This window comes from Megalobrama amblycephala, unplaced genomic scaffold (genome assembly GCF_018812025.1).
Source record: "Megalobrama amblycephala isolate DHTTF-2021 unplaced genomic scaffold, ASM1881202v1 scaffold593, whole genome shotgun sequence".
Taxonomy (NCBI): Eukaryota; Metazoa; Chordata; class Actinopteri; order Cypriniformes; family Xenocyprididae; genus Megalobrama; species Megalobrama amblycephala.
The window spans coordinates 1-16,065 of NW_025953500.1; the positions used below are offsets into that span (position 1 = coordinate 1).

General features: G+C 45.5%; 1 protein-coding gene across 2 annotated transcripts; it reads right to left on the reverse strand.

Moving 5' to 3' along the window:
* Positions 1 to 845: 845 nt before the first annotated feature.
* Positions 846 to 15,239, reverse strand: LOC125262082. Of its 2 annotated transcripts, XM_048180650.1 has the most exons (5): positions 14,196 to 15,238; positions 13,852 to 13,886; positions 4,088 to 4,150; positions 2,789 to 2,987; positions 846 to 1,692 (listed from the first exon to the last, which is right to left on the reverse strand). In XM_048180650.1, exons 4-5 carry the CDS (start codon positions 2,982 to 2,984, stop codon positions 878 to 880), a joined length of 1,011 nt encoding a protein of 336 aa, XP_048036607.1. In that variant the 5' UTR covers positions 2,985 to 2,987; positions 4,088 to 4,150; positions 13,852 to 13,886; positions 14,196 to 15,238; the 3' UTR covers positions 846 to 877. The 2 variants fall into 2 exon arrangements, with proteins under 2 accessions (XP_048036607.1, XP_048036606.1); XM_048180649.1 differs by having other exon boundaries at positions 13,852 to 15,239.
* Positions 15,240 to 16,065: the final 826 nt, after the last annotated feature.

Here is a 16,065-nt window from a genome sequence, read left to right on the forward strand (position 1 = left end):
AACTATTGGCTAAAGTACCCGGATGTCGGCGTGTTCGCACCGCAGGAACAAGGAACGATTTTAGTTCTAGGAACTCCATTTGTAGGAACTAATTTAGGCCCTACTTCAGAGTAGGGTCTAAACCAGCACTATAGGAACTATCCGTGACGTTAGTGTACGCTGATTGACCGGACGCACGCGGAACACCCTGGGAACACCAGCACCCGCCATTTTTAAAACAGCTAGAATGTAAACACACAGATTATAGCCTATATATTTACTCCATAAACTAACTATACAAACATGAAAAACAGTGATAGATGGGTCTCTAAACCTTTATGCTGAAGAGAAAATCCAACGCAACTTTGAGGGGACCAAACCAAACATGATTAGGCTATGTTTATCTGCCCAGCTAGCAACACTGGACATCAACCACACGGCATAGGCTAATAACCTTTTTTCATATACTGTCTACTTTCTATAACAGTTCTTTCTAATAAGATACTAAACAGTACTGTTAGACAGATTGCTAACTAATAAACACAGAGAATGCGAGCATTGTTTGCTCTGGCGTTCTCAGCGCCGCCAAAATAAAGGTCTGTCGCGCAGTCAAAATAAAAGTCACCGTGCTTGCGTCACTCCCTTACCCCTCCTACCAGTTCCTATGGCCACTTGGCCAGTGCGAACGCAAACAGCAAAACCGAGTTTGGGGGTGAGTAGTTCTTAGAACTGTTTAGAAGTGGACAGTTCCTAAAACTAAGTTCCTATAACTACTTGGTCGGAAAGCGGCTATAGTCGCAACCCGTTACATACATACTGCCTTGTAAAATAAGGGAATTTTTATAGCTTTGGATTGTTTTTGAAAGAGATGTGCATTTTACATTTCGGATGATTGAGACTATACTCCACCCATGCAATGAGCCATGTGCTTCACAAGATGGAATAGGGAAAAAATACCTCTTGGTGAAAAGAGAAAAGGCCATTCCTCTTTTACAACTGCAATGGCTGGCGCAGGTACACTATTAAGATAGCGTCGCTGGATGATATAGGTCTTCTCCATCAGAGGTTCAGCTCTCTCAGCACCACTCATGCCTTCCTCTGAGTAGATGTTGAGGAGATGACTTTTGATGCCATCTAATGATTGCTCAGTTTCGCCAACTGGGACTTCCACAGGACACCACCTTACACAGCCGTACTGATCTACAGGGCCTCTAGTCATGCCTCTGCCTTCATCTGGTACCTGACTGTGCGTCCTCTCTCTGCGTCGTCTCACTAGTGTGTTGTTCCTGGTTTTATATTCCACCCTAGTTTTTATTTGCTGCAGAAAAGAATGACAACCATCTCCAAGCATGTCTCCATTTTTTGCAACGTCAGCAAAACATTTCGGATAGCTCCTTACAATGCTTCGAGCAATGTTGTGACACATTGTTCTGTTTGGGTTAGGCTCATGATCCAACATCTGATCAACCACTGCCCTAACCATATCTTTTCTATCGCTTGGTGATGGTCTTGTATTATTTGTCAGTGCCTTTCGAATAGCTGCTGGCATCCTATCCCAGTTGACCTCGAAGGCTACATGCCATGGTCTGCCAAGTGGCAAGGATGGAGATGAAATGGTGTCTTGAGTGCATGGGAAGTTGGAAGGAGTGTTTAAGGAGCTGGGGACAACGGTTGGAGTGACAGGAACCAGTTCCAGTTGAACTATTGCGAGTCCTACACACAAGAGAACAGATTATTACATAAAGGGAGAGAGAAGGTACACCATCTGTGTTTGATTATCGCTCTGAATCCGATCTGGATGTAGTCTTTGACAAAAAAAATGTATTTTCTTATTTTTGCTCATGTTTTTTTTTTTTTTAAGGTGCCCTAGAATTTGAAATTTAATTTATCTTGGCATAGTTAAATAACAAGAGTTCAGTACATGGACATGACATACAGTGAGTCTCAAACACCATGCATGTGTTGTGGGAGAAATTTGGAGTTATCTGAAGAAAATATTGTGAAAGGCTTATTTGCTGCATGCATTTTCGTGTTGAATAGCCGCAGATGTGTAACTTCATCGCCGAGGAAGCACGCAGATAACTGTGGTAAGAAAGCAGTTCTATCGAACAGTATTTTTCAAATGTAACACTGTTCAGTACAGGATGTGTGGTGTGCAGGCGTGTTTGAACCCAAAATGGTCAGATGTAGGTTATACGAAATTGCGTGGCAGATATAGTGTTGTAGCCGTGTCAGTTCGATTGGTAAAATGTGATAAGGCTACTCAGTTTTATGGTAACGTTAGCAATGTTCTTCAAGTACCAGCCTTATGACAGCTTCGGCTGAACTTGTCCTTGTGTTAATTGTCGTGTAATAACTTCTGTATGACCTGTCAATAAAAATTTTTGTAATTGTGTCTATAATGTGATTGGCTAAACTTATTTTATTTCGGTTGCGGGTCGAGTGTCGGTTCTATTTTAAGCGTGTCGGGTGCGGATTTTAATTAGTGCAGCTGTTGGAAAACGGGTCGGATGCCGTTTGAAGCTCTGCGGGTACGAATTTACAAAATCATAATAAAAAATTAAAAAAAAACTTTGGCCAAGAAATGGTTTACTTTGGGCAGATTTCTAACCCAACTGACCGACCGAGTAGATGCTATATTCATGCTATATTTACACTTATGTAATGCTGCCTTTCTTCAAAAATGTTTTTTTTTTCTTAATTTTATGCATTATATGCATTAGTTTTAACTTTATTTTTATTCTATTCAATTTTATTTAACTTTAGATTATTCAACTTTTCAATGGGAAAGTATCAAAAATATAGTTACCTTTAAAGCCATTCAGTAACTTTCGACACTGAATAGGTCGAAGGTATTTCTCTATGTCTTTTTCTTGAACCAAAGCAAGGTCTTCCTTGCTTTCCACACCAAGCTCTTGCAACCCATACAGCAGTGAAGTCAGAGTTTCTTCAGAGAGACCAGGTATGAATGACAGCACCACTTCTTTCATCATTACTTCATCCATTTTCTGAAAAAAGAGTTTGAGCAGACATACAAACAATTCCATTTGTCAAATTACTATGGTTATATACACAATGTTTGAGCTTTATTATTGCAACAGACTGTACCTAAAAGAGTGGAACTATATATAACTCATCATTATATATAACTCAGTCATTCCTGACCAAACTAAAAGTTTCCAAGAGTTTACTGCACTTTTCAGTCACACTGTCCATTTTCCATGTTGATTAGAAACAAATTATGTTTCCTCACACTTTAATGTTACATGTTACATATCTGTTGTTTGTATGTCTGCTCAAACTTAGCGGCCACTGATTTAATAACAAATGATCATTGCGACAGAAGCGGATCAATCAAAACTAACTTTAGACGGAAAATAACTTAACACTGCTATAAAGCCAAAACAATCTCTGTAACCTTAAATTATACACTTATCTCTGTAAAGCTGCTTTGAAACAATCTACATTGTTAAAAGCGCTATATAAGGAAAAAAATAATAAAATGTACAAGTTGTCCAACATTTCAACAACAGATATCTTTCCACTATATACTAACTATATACACTGCTATACACTATAAACTAACTATATACACTACTATACACTATATACTAACTTGGGGAATACAATCAAACTATTTACACCTATTTAGAAAAACACATTTAGTAAGCAAAACATTGTCTAAAGTAATTGACAAAAGGAATGTATGAATTGAATCTGGATGTAATGAACTAGGATATTTAAGAAACCATTAACAGTTTAGACAAATATACTATTGAAATAGTTTAATAGTTTATCTAATACAGGCAGGGATGGCATCATTTTCTTTTTTTCTTCAGCATTTTTTTTTTATCACACCTAAAAACCACCAGCTCTGGGCATATAAATTTTAACCGTGTGATGAATTATAAAAGAATGACTTTAAGCTTAAACAAGCTTAAAATATGAACAGTTTTACAATCAGTTTTTTTTTTTTTTTTGTTAATCACTGTGATGAGAACATGTACTACAGAACATATGGTAGTAAAGCAGAACCTGTGCCATAGCTTAAAAAAATGTTATTAAAAGGAACACCCAATAAGTTTACTTCTTGTGTGTGCATTTCTACCTGCTTGCTCCACTCGTCACATCAATTCCGGCTACCTCTGACAAGTGCTAGTTCAAACTGCCTCTGGAAAAGAATGGTGGAGAGCAATTAGTGATATATCATATACTTTATATGATGGAAGAGGATAATAGTCAAGCAAATCCTTTTGCTCGATGCAAACATAATCCTCTTGGGCTGCTCCTAATTCACAATAGACACCCATGTCCGCTCAGCTTCACAAAAGTATGTTTCTGAGTCACAAACTGCACAGACTCATTAAGAGCAATGATAAGATTAATCTTTCCCACAGAAAGTTCTCTATCAGTACTCTCAAGCAAAACACACATCCCCTTTCGGTATACTGTGCCTTTCACTGTGACTTCATTGCAAGCTACTGCAGACTGTGACTCAAAATTTTGACCAGCTACTGAAGCCCTGATCCTGTCATTGTAATCACTCACATAAAACTCTGTACCCTTATCAACATGCACATCTGAAGGAAAGAGTCTGCCTGCACTCAGGTAGGCTTGCAATAGTTGGTGTCTTTCTGCAAGAGTTTTGCAAAGATTCTTAAAGTTGTGCAATTTCCTAGCACACTGCTTGAAGAAGGTGTGTTTGCTCTCGAACCGTAACGTCCACAGGCGTATAAGTGGGCCAAAGTGAAGAATCAGCTCTGGGTAATGGCACAGATAGTGATGCTTGGGTTTTAATGGACTGGCAGGGAAAAGCCTTTGACGACTGAAGATATATTCTTCAATAAGGACTTTAAGATATGCCACTTGGCCTGTTGTAATGGTTGGTGCACAAACAAGCTCCACAATCTCTCTCAGCTGCAGAATGAGTTGCCATACTTCATTTTCAGAAGGATCTTTAATTCTGTCACCCACAAAAAGAGGTAGCAACCTCAGAAAGCACCAGTTCCCATTCAGTCGGTCACTTCGACGTACGTCGGATGACCGACGAATAGGAATCTCGCTAGAGAGGCCAATCTACTTCGAGTGTAACTAAACGAGCCAATGCACATTGGCATGCAATCATATGCATCAGCTGCTCGCCTCGCAGCGCGGGTATATAATGAGCAGCAGGTGCGTTGCATCTTCAGCTTTTCGCTTCGGAGCCGAACTACACATGGTAGTATCTACGAGCGAGTGTGAAAGGAACGAGCCAGCTCTCTCTACTGCTCTCTCGTCTGGTGCAGGTGGAACAGCACAGCAGCGGGGCCGATTCTCTCCTTTTGTTTATTTTCTTTTTTTGCCCACTGAGCAAAGAAAGCTGTGTGTCAGCTGTGAAAGCCGTTCTTACGGCTGGTACGGTGCGCTTTAAAGAGCGCTGAAAAGCTGTTTTCACGGCTGGTAAGAGCGGCATCTCCAAAGAGAGTGCACACGACAGGCTGCACATTTCCCTGTCTGTGCTGCAGCGGCTTTCCCCTGCGTGCTTCGGCACTTGAAAGAGCAGTTCCTGAAAGAGCTTACACGAGTAGTTCGCGTCTTTTTAAAGATGTCGTTCTACTTGTGTGTTTCTGGATGCGGTCGTTACCTGGCGCCTCGGGATGGTCACCAGCGCTGTATCACGTGCTTGGGCTTAAGGCACGCTGAGGCGGCGTTTGTGGACGAGTCATGCACCCATTGTGGGATGATGACCGTCGCGGAGTTGCGGTCGAGACTCCACTTCCTGCAAAGGGGTGGAGTCCCGGTCCCGGCGCCTCGTTCCAATCCTCCTCAGAGGGTTGCTTCGGGCGCTGGGACTGGTGACTTGAGGATCATGGTGAGCGCGCTTCCTTCGGGGAACCAACCCCCTAGGAACCCTCATCCCTCGTGCACTCCGCAGCCAGTAGAGCTGCCGGGGGAACGCGGTGGACCACCCCAGAGGTGTGTACCATCCGTATCCTTCGGAGCTCCCCATGACGACCAGATGTCGATCGCTGCATCGGAGGGTGAGCCTGATACTTTCGGGGATGACGATTCGGCGCAGCTGCCTCCTTCGGGAGTGACATCTGTGCCCGATTCAGACCCGGAAATGATGGCTATGCTTTCCCGGGCCGCCAACAGGGTCGGGCTCGTGTGGAATCCTCCACCGTGTCCCGAGCCCTCGCGGTTGGACGATTGGTTTCTCGGGGTGGCAAGGGCTGGTTCTCAGTCCCCCACCCCAGTGCCTTTCTTCCCGGAGGTGCATGAAGAACTCACTGGCACATGGACGGCACCTTTTACTGCCCGAAACCGTGTCGGTGGGTCCTCCTCCCTCACCACCCTTGATGGCGGAGCGGCGAAGGGTTATGCGCGCATACCCCCTGTGGAACGGGCCGTTGCTATGCAACTGTGCCCTAACTCCACCTGGCGGGGGGAGCCGTCTCTCCCTTCCCGGGCCTGTAAGCACTCGTCGGATCTTACCGGCAAGGCTTATCAGGCCTGTGGGGAAGCCGCTTCTGCCTTACACGCTATGGCGTTGTTGCAGGTCCATCAGGCCAAGGCACTGAAGGACCTACACGAGGGTGGTCATGATCCGCAAGTTCTACAAGAACTTCGTACCGCGACGGACCTCGCGCTTCGTGCGACGAAGGTTACGGCGCGGTCAGTGGGTCGTGCGATGTCCACCATGGTGGTCCAGGAACGCCATCTCTGGCTGTGTCTCGCGGACATGAGGGATACCGACAAGGTCAGGTTTCTTAATTCCCCCGTGTCCCAGACCGGCCTCTTCGGCGACGCGGTCGAGAACTTTGCCCAACAGTTCTCGGCTGTACAAAAGCAGTCTGAGGCCATTAGTCACATCCTGCCGAGGCGGTCAGCTGCTGCACCCCCACCGCCGGCGGCACCTCAGTCTGCCCGTCGCCGAGGGCGCCCCCCTGCGGCCGCCCCCGCTCCCACGCCGCAGCAGCAGCCTCCATCCAAGCGGCGTCGTGGAGCCGGTCGCGGGCGGGGTGCCCAGCCCGTCCCGCCACCCCCTAAAAAGAAGGGTGGCAAGGCCAAGTCCAAGCGGCCCTAGGACGGGCGACCCGGAGATGGATGGGACTGCTCTTCAGGAGGTGGTGACCGCACCGCTCCTTCCCCCGGAGGAGGGCCGGGTGGAGAATCTTTTGTTTCCCCTTTTTGTTCCGCCGCTGGCCCAACGACCAGCGGTACCCAAATTTTCAATAAAAGAGCAGTTTCCTCTATCTCCGGGTCCGAAGAGGGCTCGGAGGGCAGTGGGAGGGCAAGAACCTCACCACTCTCATCCACCTCTTCTGTCGCCAGCGGACAGCAGCGAGCAGCAGGCAGACAAAACCTCGACTGCTCCCTCTGTCCACCTGTGGAAGCAGGTAAGTGTTGCACAGCACACTGTGACCCCGCTTCGGGCCGCCTCATACAGAGAGCCCCCCGGGCCGCGTCCCTGCGTTCCACCTCGCTGCCCCGCGGCGGGTACGCCGGTGGTCCCCTTGGTGCCGCTTGCTCGGTCTCTGGGAGCCTGGCTAGCGCTCCCCAGTCCGTCTCGCTGGCTCCTTCGGACCATCAGGCTCGGCTATGCGATTCAGTTCGCCCGGCGCCCCCCCAAGTTCAGGGGCATCCTCTTCACTACAGTGAAAGCTGCCGATGCCCCTGTCCTGCGTGCGGAGATCGCAGTCCTACTGGCGAAGGACGCGATCGAGCCGGTCCCTCCAGCCGATATGAGGTCAGGGTTCTACAGTCCCTACTTCATTGTACCCAAGAAAAGCGGCGGGTTACGACCGATCTTGGACCTGCGTCTTTTGAATCGGAGCCTCCACAAGCTACCGTTCAAAATGCTCACGCAGAAACGCATTTTCGAATGCATCCGTCCCCGAGATTGGTTTGCAGCGATCGACCTGAAGGACGCGTACTTTCATGTTTCGATTCTTCCGCGACACAGGCCATTCCTGAGGTTCGCGTTCGAAGGTCGAGCATACCAGTACAGGGTCCTACCCTTCGGGCTCGCCCTGTCTCCCCGCGTCTTCACGAAAGTCGTGGAGGGAGCCCTTGTTCCCATGAGAGAACAGGGTGTTCGCATCCTCAACTATCTAGACGACTGGCTTATCCTAGCACAGTCTCGGGATCAGTTGTGCGAACACAGGGACTTGGTGCTCAGTCACCTCAGCCAGTTGGGGCTTCAGGTCAACTGGGAAAAGAGCAAACTCGCCCCAGTGCAGAGGATCTCTTTTCTCGGTATGGAGTTGGATTCGGTCGAACAGATAGCACGCCTCACAGAGGAACGTGCTCGGTCGGTGTTGAACTGCCTGAATACTTTCAACGGCAGGACAGCGGTCCCACTGAAATTTTTTCAGAGGCTCCTGGGGCATATGGCGGCCGCAGCGGCTGTAACACCGCTCGGTCTGCTTCATATGAGACCGCTTCAGCACTGGCTTCACGGCCGAGTCCCGAGATGGGCGTGGCTACACGGCACGTTCCGGGTGCCAATCACTCAGGAGTGCCGCCAAGCCTTCAGCCCGTGGTCGGACCCTTTGTTTCTTCGGGCAGGAGTGCCCCTAGAACAAGTGTCCCGGCATGCTGTGGTATTCACAGATGCTTCGGCCACCGGCTGGGGTGCCACGTACAACGGGCATGCAGTGTCAGGGGTTTGGACGGGACCCCATCTGCATTGGCACATCAACTGCCTCGAGTTGCTGGCAGTACGTCTTGCTCTGGGCCGCCTCAAAGGCCTGCTACGGGGCAAGCATGTACTGGTCCGTACGGACAACACTGCGACCGTTGCGTACATCAACCATCAAGGTGGTCTACGCTCCCGTCGCATGTCGCAACTCGCCCGCCATCTCCTCCTCTGGAGTCAGAAGCATCTGAGGTCGCTTCGCGCCATTCATGTTCCCGGTGTGCTCAACCGTGTGGCCGACGAGCTGTCACGAGCTGCGCTGCCAGGAGAGTGGCGACTCCACCCCCAGGTGGTTCAGCTGATCTGGGAAGAGTTCGGAGAGGCTCAGGTAGACCTGTATGCCTCTCTAGAGACCTCCCACTGCCAGTTGTTTTACTCTCTGACCGAGGGAACACTCGGGACAGACGCACTGGCACACAGCTGGCCCCGGGGCCTGCGCAAATATGCGTTTCCCCCAGTGAGCCTACTTGCACAGACACTGTGCAAAGTCAGGGAGGACGAGGAGCAGGTCTTGCTAGTTGCGCCCTACTGGCCCAACCGGACCTGGTTCCCAGAACTCTCTCTCCTCGCGACAGCCCCTCCCTGGCCCATCCCTCTGAGGAAGGACCTTCTTTCTCAGAGACGGGGCACTCTCTGGCACCCGCGTCCAGACCTCTGGAAACTCCATGTCTGGCCCCTGGACGGGACGCGGAGGTTCTAGGTGACTTACCCCCTGAGGTACTTAACACCATCACTTCGGCACGTGCACCGTCTACAAGACGTGCTTACGCCTCGAAGTGGAACCTGTTCGTCGAGTGGTGCTCTTCTCGCCGAGAAGACCCCCGAAGATGCTCGATCGGAGTCGTGCTTTCCTTCTTGCAGCAAGGGTTGGAGCGTAGGCTGTCCCCCTCCACCCTCAAAGTCCAGACTGCTGCTATCTCCGCTTACCACGACCACATAGATGGCAAATCTGTTGGTCAGCACGACCTGGTCATCAGGTTCCTTAGGGGGGCGAGACGGTTAAATCCTCCTCGACCTCCCTCCATACCCTCTTGGGACCTCGCTCTGGTGCTAAGAGCACTCCAGATTGCTCCCTTTGAGCCTTTGCAATCAGCAGACTTAAAGATTCTGTCTATGAAGACTTTGCTGCTGGTTGCATTGGCCTCCATCAAGAGGGTAGGGGACCTGCAGTCATTTTCGGTCGACGAATCGTGCCTGGAGTTCGGGCCGGGCGACAGCCACGTGGTACTGAGACCCCGGCCTGGCTACGTGCCCAAGGTTCCCACCACTCCCTTCAGGGACCAGGTGGTGAGCCTGCAAGCGCTGCCCTCGGAGGAGGCAGACCCAGCCCTGGCTTTGCTCTGTCCAGTCCGCGCTTTGCGACGGTACATAGACAGAACTCGAAGCTTCAGGACCTCAGACCAGCTCTTTGTCTGTTACGGAGGCCAGCAGAAGGGAAAGGCTGTCTCCAAGCAGAGGATGGCCCACTGGATAGTGGATGCCATCGCCCTGGCTTATCAAGCTCAGGGCGTGCCCTGCCCGCTCAGGTTGCATGCTCACTCCACGAGAGGTGTAGCATCCTCCTGGGCGCTGGCTCGTGGCGCCTCGCTGACAGACATTTGTAGAGCTGCGGGCTGGGCGACACCTAACACGTTCGCTAGGTACTATAGCCTTCGTGTGGAGCCGGTCTCCTCCCGTGTTCTCGCCTCAGGTCAGAGGCACGGAGAGGCCCCGGCTTAGTGTCCGCTTGCTGCGCGACATGCGCTTCTTTTCTCCAGAGAGTCCCTACAAGGCAGACCCTGTCGAGTCCTCCGACATCCCTTCGGCAGCCGACGTGGCGGAGCGTCGGTCGCCAGGCCTTACTCCGTTGAATCCTTGAGAACCGGATTTAGGCTGGGTTCCATATGTGTGACCCTACGGGGATCCCATATGCGGCTTTCCACGGTTGCTCCTAATCGAAGCCCGTGTCTTTCCCTCTGGGAGAACCCACCAAGTTGGAGTCACCCCAGTTCTTCCATATGTTGTACAACCTACAAGGTTAGTCCATATGTACTTATCCATATAACTCCTTCGGGGAAGGATATGGCTTCCGCAGCGTTCCTTATCTGACGTAAGGTTACGCTCCCAGTGGTATCTATAGTCTCACTGAGTGGGTTTTGGGAACAACAGTGATCGACCCTCTCTGTGTGAGCCCGGTCCCACCGTCCTTAGGCAAGGGGGTTCAGGTGGCTCACAACAGAGCACTGGAAGAGGGCACCTCCTGTGGCGCTTTGGTAGGGATTCCTATTCGTCGGTCATCCGACGTACGTCGAAGTGACCGACTGAATGGGAACGTCTCGGTTACAAAGGTAACCCTCGTTCCCTGAAGGAGGGAACGGAGACGTACGTCCCGTCGCCACAGGCGCTGTCCTGCTGATGCTGCCACCTGCTGGGTTCGGCTCCTCAGCGAAAACCTGAAGATGCAACGCACCTGCTGCTCATTATATACCCGCGCTGCGAGGCGAGCAGCTGATGCATATGATTGCATGCCAATGTGCATTGGCTCGTTTAGTTACACTCGAAGTAGATTGGCCTCTCTAGCGAGATTCCTATTCGTCGGTCATCCGACGTACGTCTCCGTTCCCTCCTTCAGGGAACGAGGGTTACCTTTGTAACCGAGACGTTTTGAACTGCATGTCCACTTAAGCGTTCACTACCAGGAGACATGTCTGCTGGTTTGCTGCTGGCATCATTTCCTTGATATTTGAATTGATTTTTACATCTGTTTAATTGTAAGTAGGTAAAGTGCTTCTCCTGAACCAAGTGACCAACAAACAAGGCAAGGTCATAAGACACAATACCCTCAAACAAGTCATGCCCCAGACATGGCGGGAGCCCTGGCTGGCAAACATGAAAATAATTAAGCTGGTTAAAAGGAGAGTCCATCTTGATGCCGCATACTGTAGCAGTAGCACTGGTGTCTAAACCTTGCAAATGACTTTGATAGGATTGTGCAGTTCTTGAAGTCCCACACGTGTATGGTTCATTCATGAATGCATTTCTGTCAATCTCACAGTAGCGGCAGAAATGGCTTGCCCGACTGAAGTTTTCGACAAATCCCCCAATGCAATGTGATCCCAGGTTGTCTCCTGAAATGGCGAGTAAAGCTCCTTTTACTACTCTGCCATCATTTGTCAAAATACCTTCTTCCTCTAGAAGTTTGAGGTCAGTGATCAATGGTTCAAAAACTTTGTTCATGCCAAAGTATTTAAAATCTTTCTCCCTACATAGGAGGACAAGTTGCATTTGATCTATTGTGGATCTATTGTGAGGCAAAATGTCAGTCAGGGTCATGTAAACAGCTAAAACCTTGTGTTTTTTTTTCCCTGAACCAAGTGGATTCACAACCTCAAAAGCATCTTGATATAGGATCACACCAACAGAGGAAGGCTCTGTTTTCAACAGCTGATTGCCCTTAAATCCCTCTCCATCTCTCACATCCTGAATTATATTTTCAGTAGCTGGTTGCAAATGTGTGGCGACATATTGTTCTCTTACAGATTCACTTTTGAACAGTGTAGCTAACGTCTCATGGATGGGAATATACTGGGAAAAGCACTCGTTACCATTTTCATCACTGCCCAAAAGAAAAGGCACAGGCTCAACATAGTTGAAACTGGTTTTAAAAAAACCCTTCCTTTTTTGGTCTGTACTCAAAATGTCCCTGTTACACATCTTAAGAAGATCTTCCCTGTTCATTTCATCAATGATGTTGCTTATAGTGTCCTCTTGGATTCCAATTTCTTTCAGTTTCTTAGTTAAGATCATAAGGGAATGTGATAAGCCAATTTCATGGGCATTTTGAAAGTCCTCAATGATTGTCTGTATGGTACTGGCTGGTAGCAATAACTTTCCTTGTAATTTAAGATACAGAAGGGCAAGGTTTTGCAAATAGAGAGTTTCATCTACAGCAAATGGCCCCTCTGGCTCATTATCATCCACAACAGAAGTATCAGAACATGGCTGACTATGCAGACTACTAGGCTCAGCAGGATCGGACACATCTAACAAGGTGTGATCTAGGTTTTTGTGTTTCCTTGAAAAATGTGAGGCTAAAGTGGATGCAACTGTAAAGCTGCAATCACAACCTCTGACTGGGCATTTGATTTCTAATCCTTCATGTATGTGTGACTTCAAATGCTTGATGAGGGAGCTTACGGTGTCACATGCAACTGTACAAAACGGAGCAACACATTTTAAGGGAGTCTCAAATTGCTTGCAAGGTCGCACAGATGATCCAAGCCCTTTATGCTCTCTATACATATGAGTTGTCAAAATATTTGCTTTGTGATACATCCTAGAGCATTCAGGCACACCGCAATTGTACTTAAAGTTAGGAGCATTGCTATGCAGCTTTGAGTGCTGAATAAACTCACTAACAGTCTCAGACACATGCTCACATAAACTGAATTTACAGTTGAACATTGTGTTCTTCAGTTGAGAAAAACTAAATACAGGGCTTTTTTAAACTAGCAATTTTGGATGTAGCTAGCAGATTGCCCTTATAACACCAACATACTGTATTTGGATCACCCACACCTAAATTACTAAAGACTACTGAACCACATAAAAAGTAATGAACAATATATACACATTAGTTAAAGATAAATGTGAAAATATAGAATCTATTAAGGACTACTCGGGTTTTTAACTTTAAAATGAACAGTGTGTAGTGTAGCTAGAAAGCTACATCACCACCCTGTAGGCTACTGGAAACTAAACTATACGGTTTGTATTTAAGTTGAATATACAAACACCATTACCAGATGACGATTAAAAGACAATAATTACAAACGTATATCCTACAGATACAAATCACTGCAATTACTTTGGGCTGTCTAGTTATAACCAACATTAATGTACTGGCAAAACACAGATAAGTGCACATTGGTCTAACAGCGGGAAAACTGCCGCGCAAAACATTTATTTTGGCAGTGGAAAATTCCAGAGACAAGATAAAAAAAAAAAAAAAAAAATACATGGACATGCGCACTTCATTTTTCTGTTGACCAGAAAGACAACGGTTGCTCCGTTTCACACACACAGCAGGGAAGAAAATTATAAAGTTACTAATTTTAGATGAATTTAATCCACCTTTGCCCAAATCCACAAACACCATAATTTATCTAGTTGATAATAACTGTCATAATACCCACATTAAGGCCACATCTTACCTTATAACTTTATGTATCGTCGGTCAATGTAGAAGCTGTGGTAAAAGAGAGAACGCTGTTAGAGTAACTAATATAAGCTTTAAGTAAAGCTAAAGTTAAATGTTCGACGGTGTATCTAATCAGACATCTCACAGTTAACTTAATACGGTATAATTAACACTACAACCAACGTCTTTTCATTCAAATTTGCGCGCTTAAACGTCGACGCGAGTCTGCTCCAGCTAAGTTACAAAAACATGACAACAGAACCTACAACTAACGCTAATTTGGTTCATACTTTTAAATTACATGCACTATCATATAAAAAACATCAAATTGATAAAGTTTGACATTTAAACACTTACCGCTGTCTGAATCCACCGAATGGGACCACGTAGATCAGAGAGCTCTGATGACGCTCTGATGACGCTGCCGCAGTTGCCACTCAAAAAAGTCAAAAAAGACGGCATTCACAGTAGTTTCTTGTAAAAGCCCCGCGCCTGCATTATTTTCACAGTAAAAGTCTAAATACGGTATTATATTGTGAATTATCACAGTTAAAGCCTGTGAAGTGGTAATAATGTAATTAACTGTGAAATATTACAGTTATATCTTGTGAAATCCTGGAAAAATTTTACAGTGTACACAGTAAACATCTTGGCCACAGGCTTCAATCACTATCAGCAACTCTTTGCCTTTAGGGAATACCAAATGGGTCTAGGAGGGTGGTGGAAAATGTCTTTGTTCATTTTTTATTATTTTCAAACCTACAAAGGTGTATATAAACTTTGGAGTTCTGTATATATATCTATATCTATTGATTTCATTCGATTGAACCAATTATAATAATGGACTGACTCTTACTTCTTTTTTTTTTTTTTTCCTCCAGGTATTTATTTTTTTTACTTTCTTGCCTCTTTGGAACATGTTCATTTATGCATACTGTGTAGAGGTGGTTCGCAGCTTTATGGACATTATGGTTTTCTGCCAATGAAGAGCTTCTGGGACATTGACATAAACAGCACTTTTTCATACAACTTAAAAAAAGGTGGTGACAGACAATTTTGGTTTTCTTGTTTTTGTGCCTTTGGAATTCATTGTTTTTTTGTTTGTTTTGTTTTTTCTTTTCAAAATTACATTCACTGTAATGCTGGAGTAAAATTTTAGAAGAAACCTTTTTGTCCTGTTTAATGTTTGTGCTAGTAAGGGTTGCAGAGCTTATAAGTAACAAGGTTTACAAAAGGTAACACTTTACAAAAGGTCTCGCTTGTTAACATCAATTAATATATTAGACAACATTATCTAACTATGTGCATTGACTTTTTTTTACAGTATTTATCAATATTTGTTAACATTAGGCAATAAATTTTTTTTTTTCAAGTTAATAAAATGTATAGTTATTGTTCATGTTAGTTTACAGTGCATTATCTATTAACATATGCAACTTTTGATTTTAATAATGCATACGTAATATTAACTAGGATTTATAAATGCTTAAAGTATTTTTCATTCATAGTTCATGTTAACTAAAGTAGTTAACTAATAGAAAATTATTGTACAGTGTTACCCAAAGTTTTGAATCTTTTCTTTTCTTTACATTTTGTTTGTATTAATTCATGGGTGTTATCTTATTTATCATCTTATACAGAATGATTTTATCTGAAAATGTAAAAATGCAGAAAGATTGTGATGGTAGGTTTAGGTACCTTTGTATGTGATGGAGAAAATTATAGTGCATATAAGCCTCACTGTCCTCCAGACTCTTTCTAAATGAGAGTTAAAGTGTTGTAATTGTTTGTGATTGTGTATAGTGTTTCTTGGGTTTTTCTTGTGCATCAACAAAAAGGTTTTTGTGCATTTGTTTTAGAGATTATTTTATCAGTAAATGTAGAGGGTTTCAATTTGCATTTGTGTTGATTGTAATATTTTGAAATATACTAAATTGTAACTTCATTATTATATGTACAAATAATGTAATTACAAATGTATTAAATTATATAATAGTGAACATGTAAATTACATTAAAGTATATTTAAGTTCACATTAATTGCTTGTCAGTACATTCGGAAGTATACTTTTACCATATTTTAAAGTACATAAAAAATTGTATTAAAGTCCTACTTAAGTGCTTTAAAAAAATCACTCAGAAGTTCAACTTATTGCATTTAATATGAACTTAATCTGTGATATATTTGAAATTAATTACAAATAGAATGCACTTAAGCGGCTGAAAAC

Excerpts from the sequence above, each read along its gene's own strand:
- LOC125262082 (XM_048180649.1), bottom strand. The coding sequence starts at position 2,984 with ATGGATGAAGTAATGATGAAAGAAGTGGTGCTGTCATTCATACCTGGT. Across the intron at positions 1,693-2,788 it reads GTTACTGAATGGCTTTAAAG|GACTCGCAATAGTTCAACTG; the intron begins GTAACTATATTT and ends TCTTGTGTGTAG.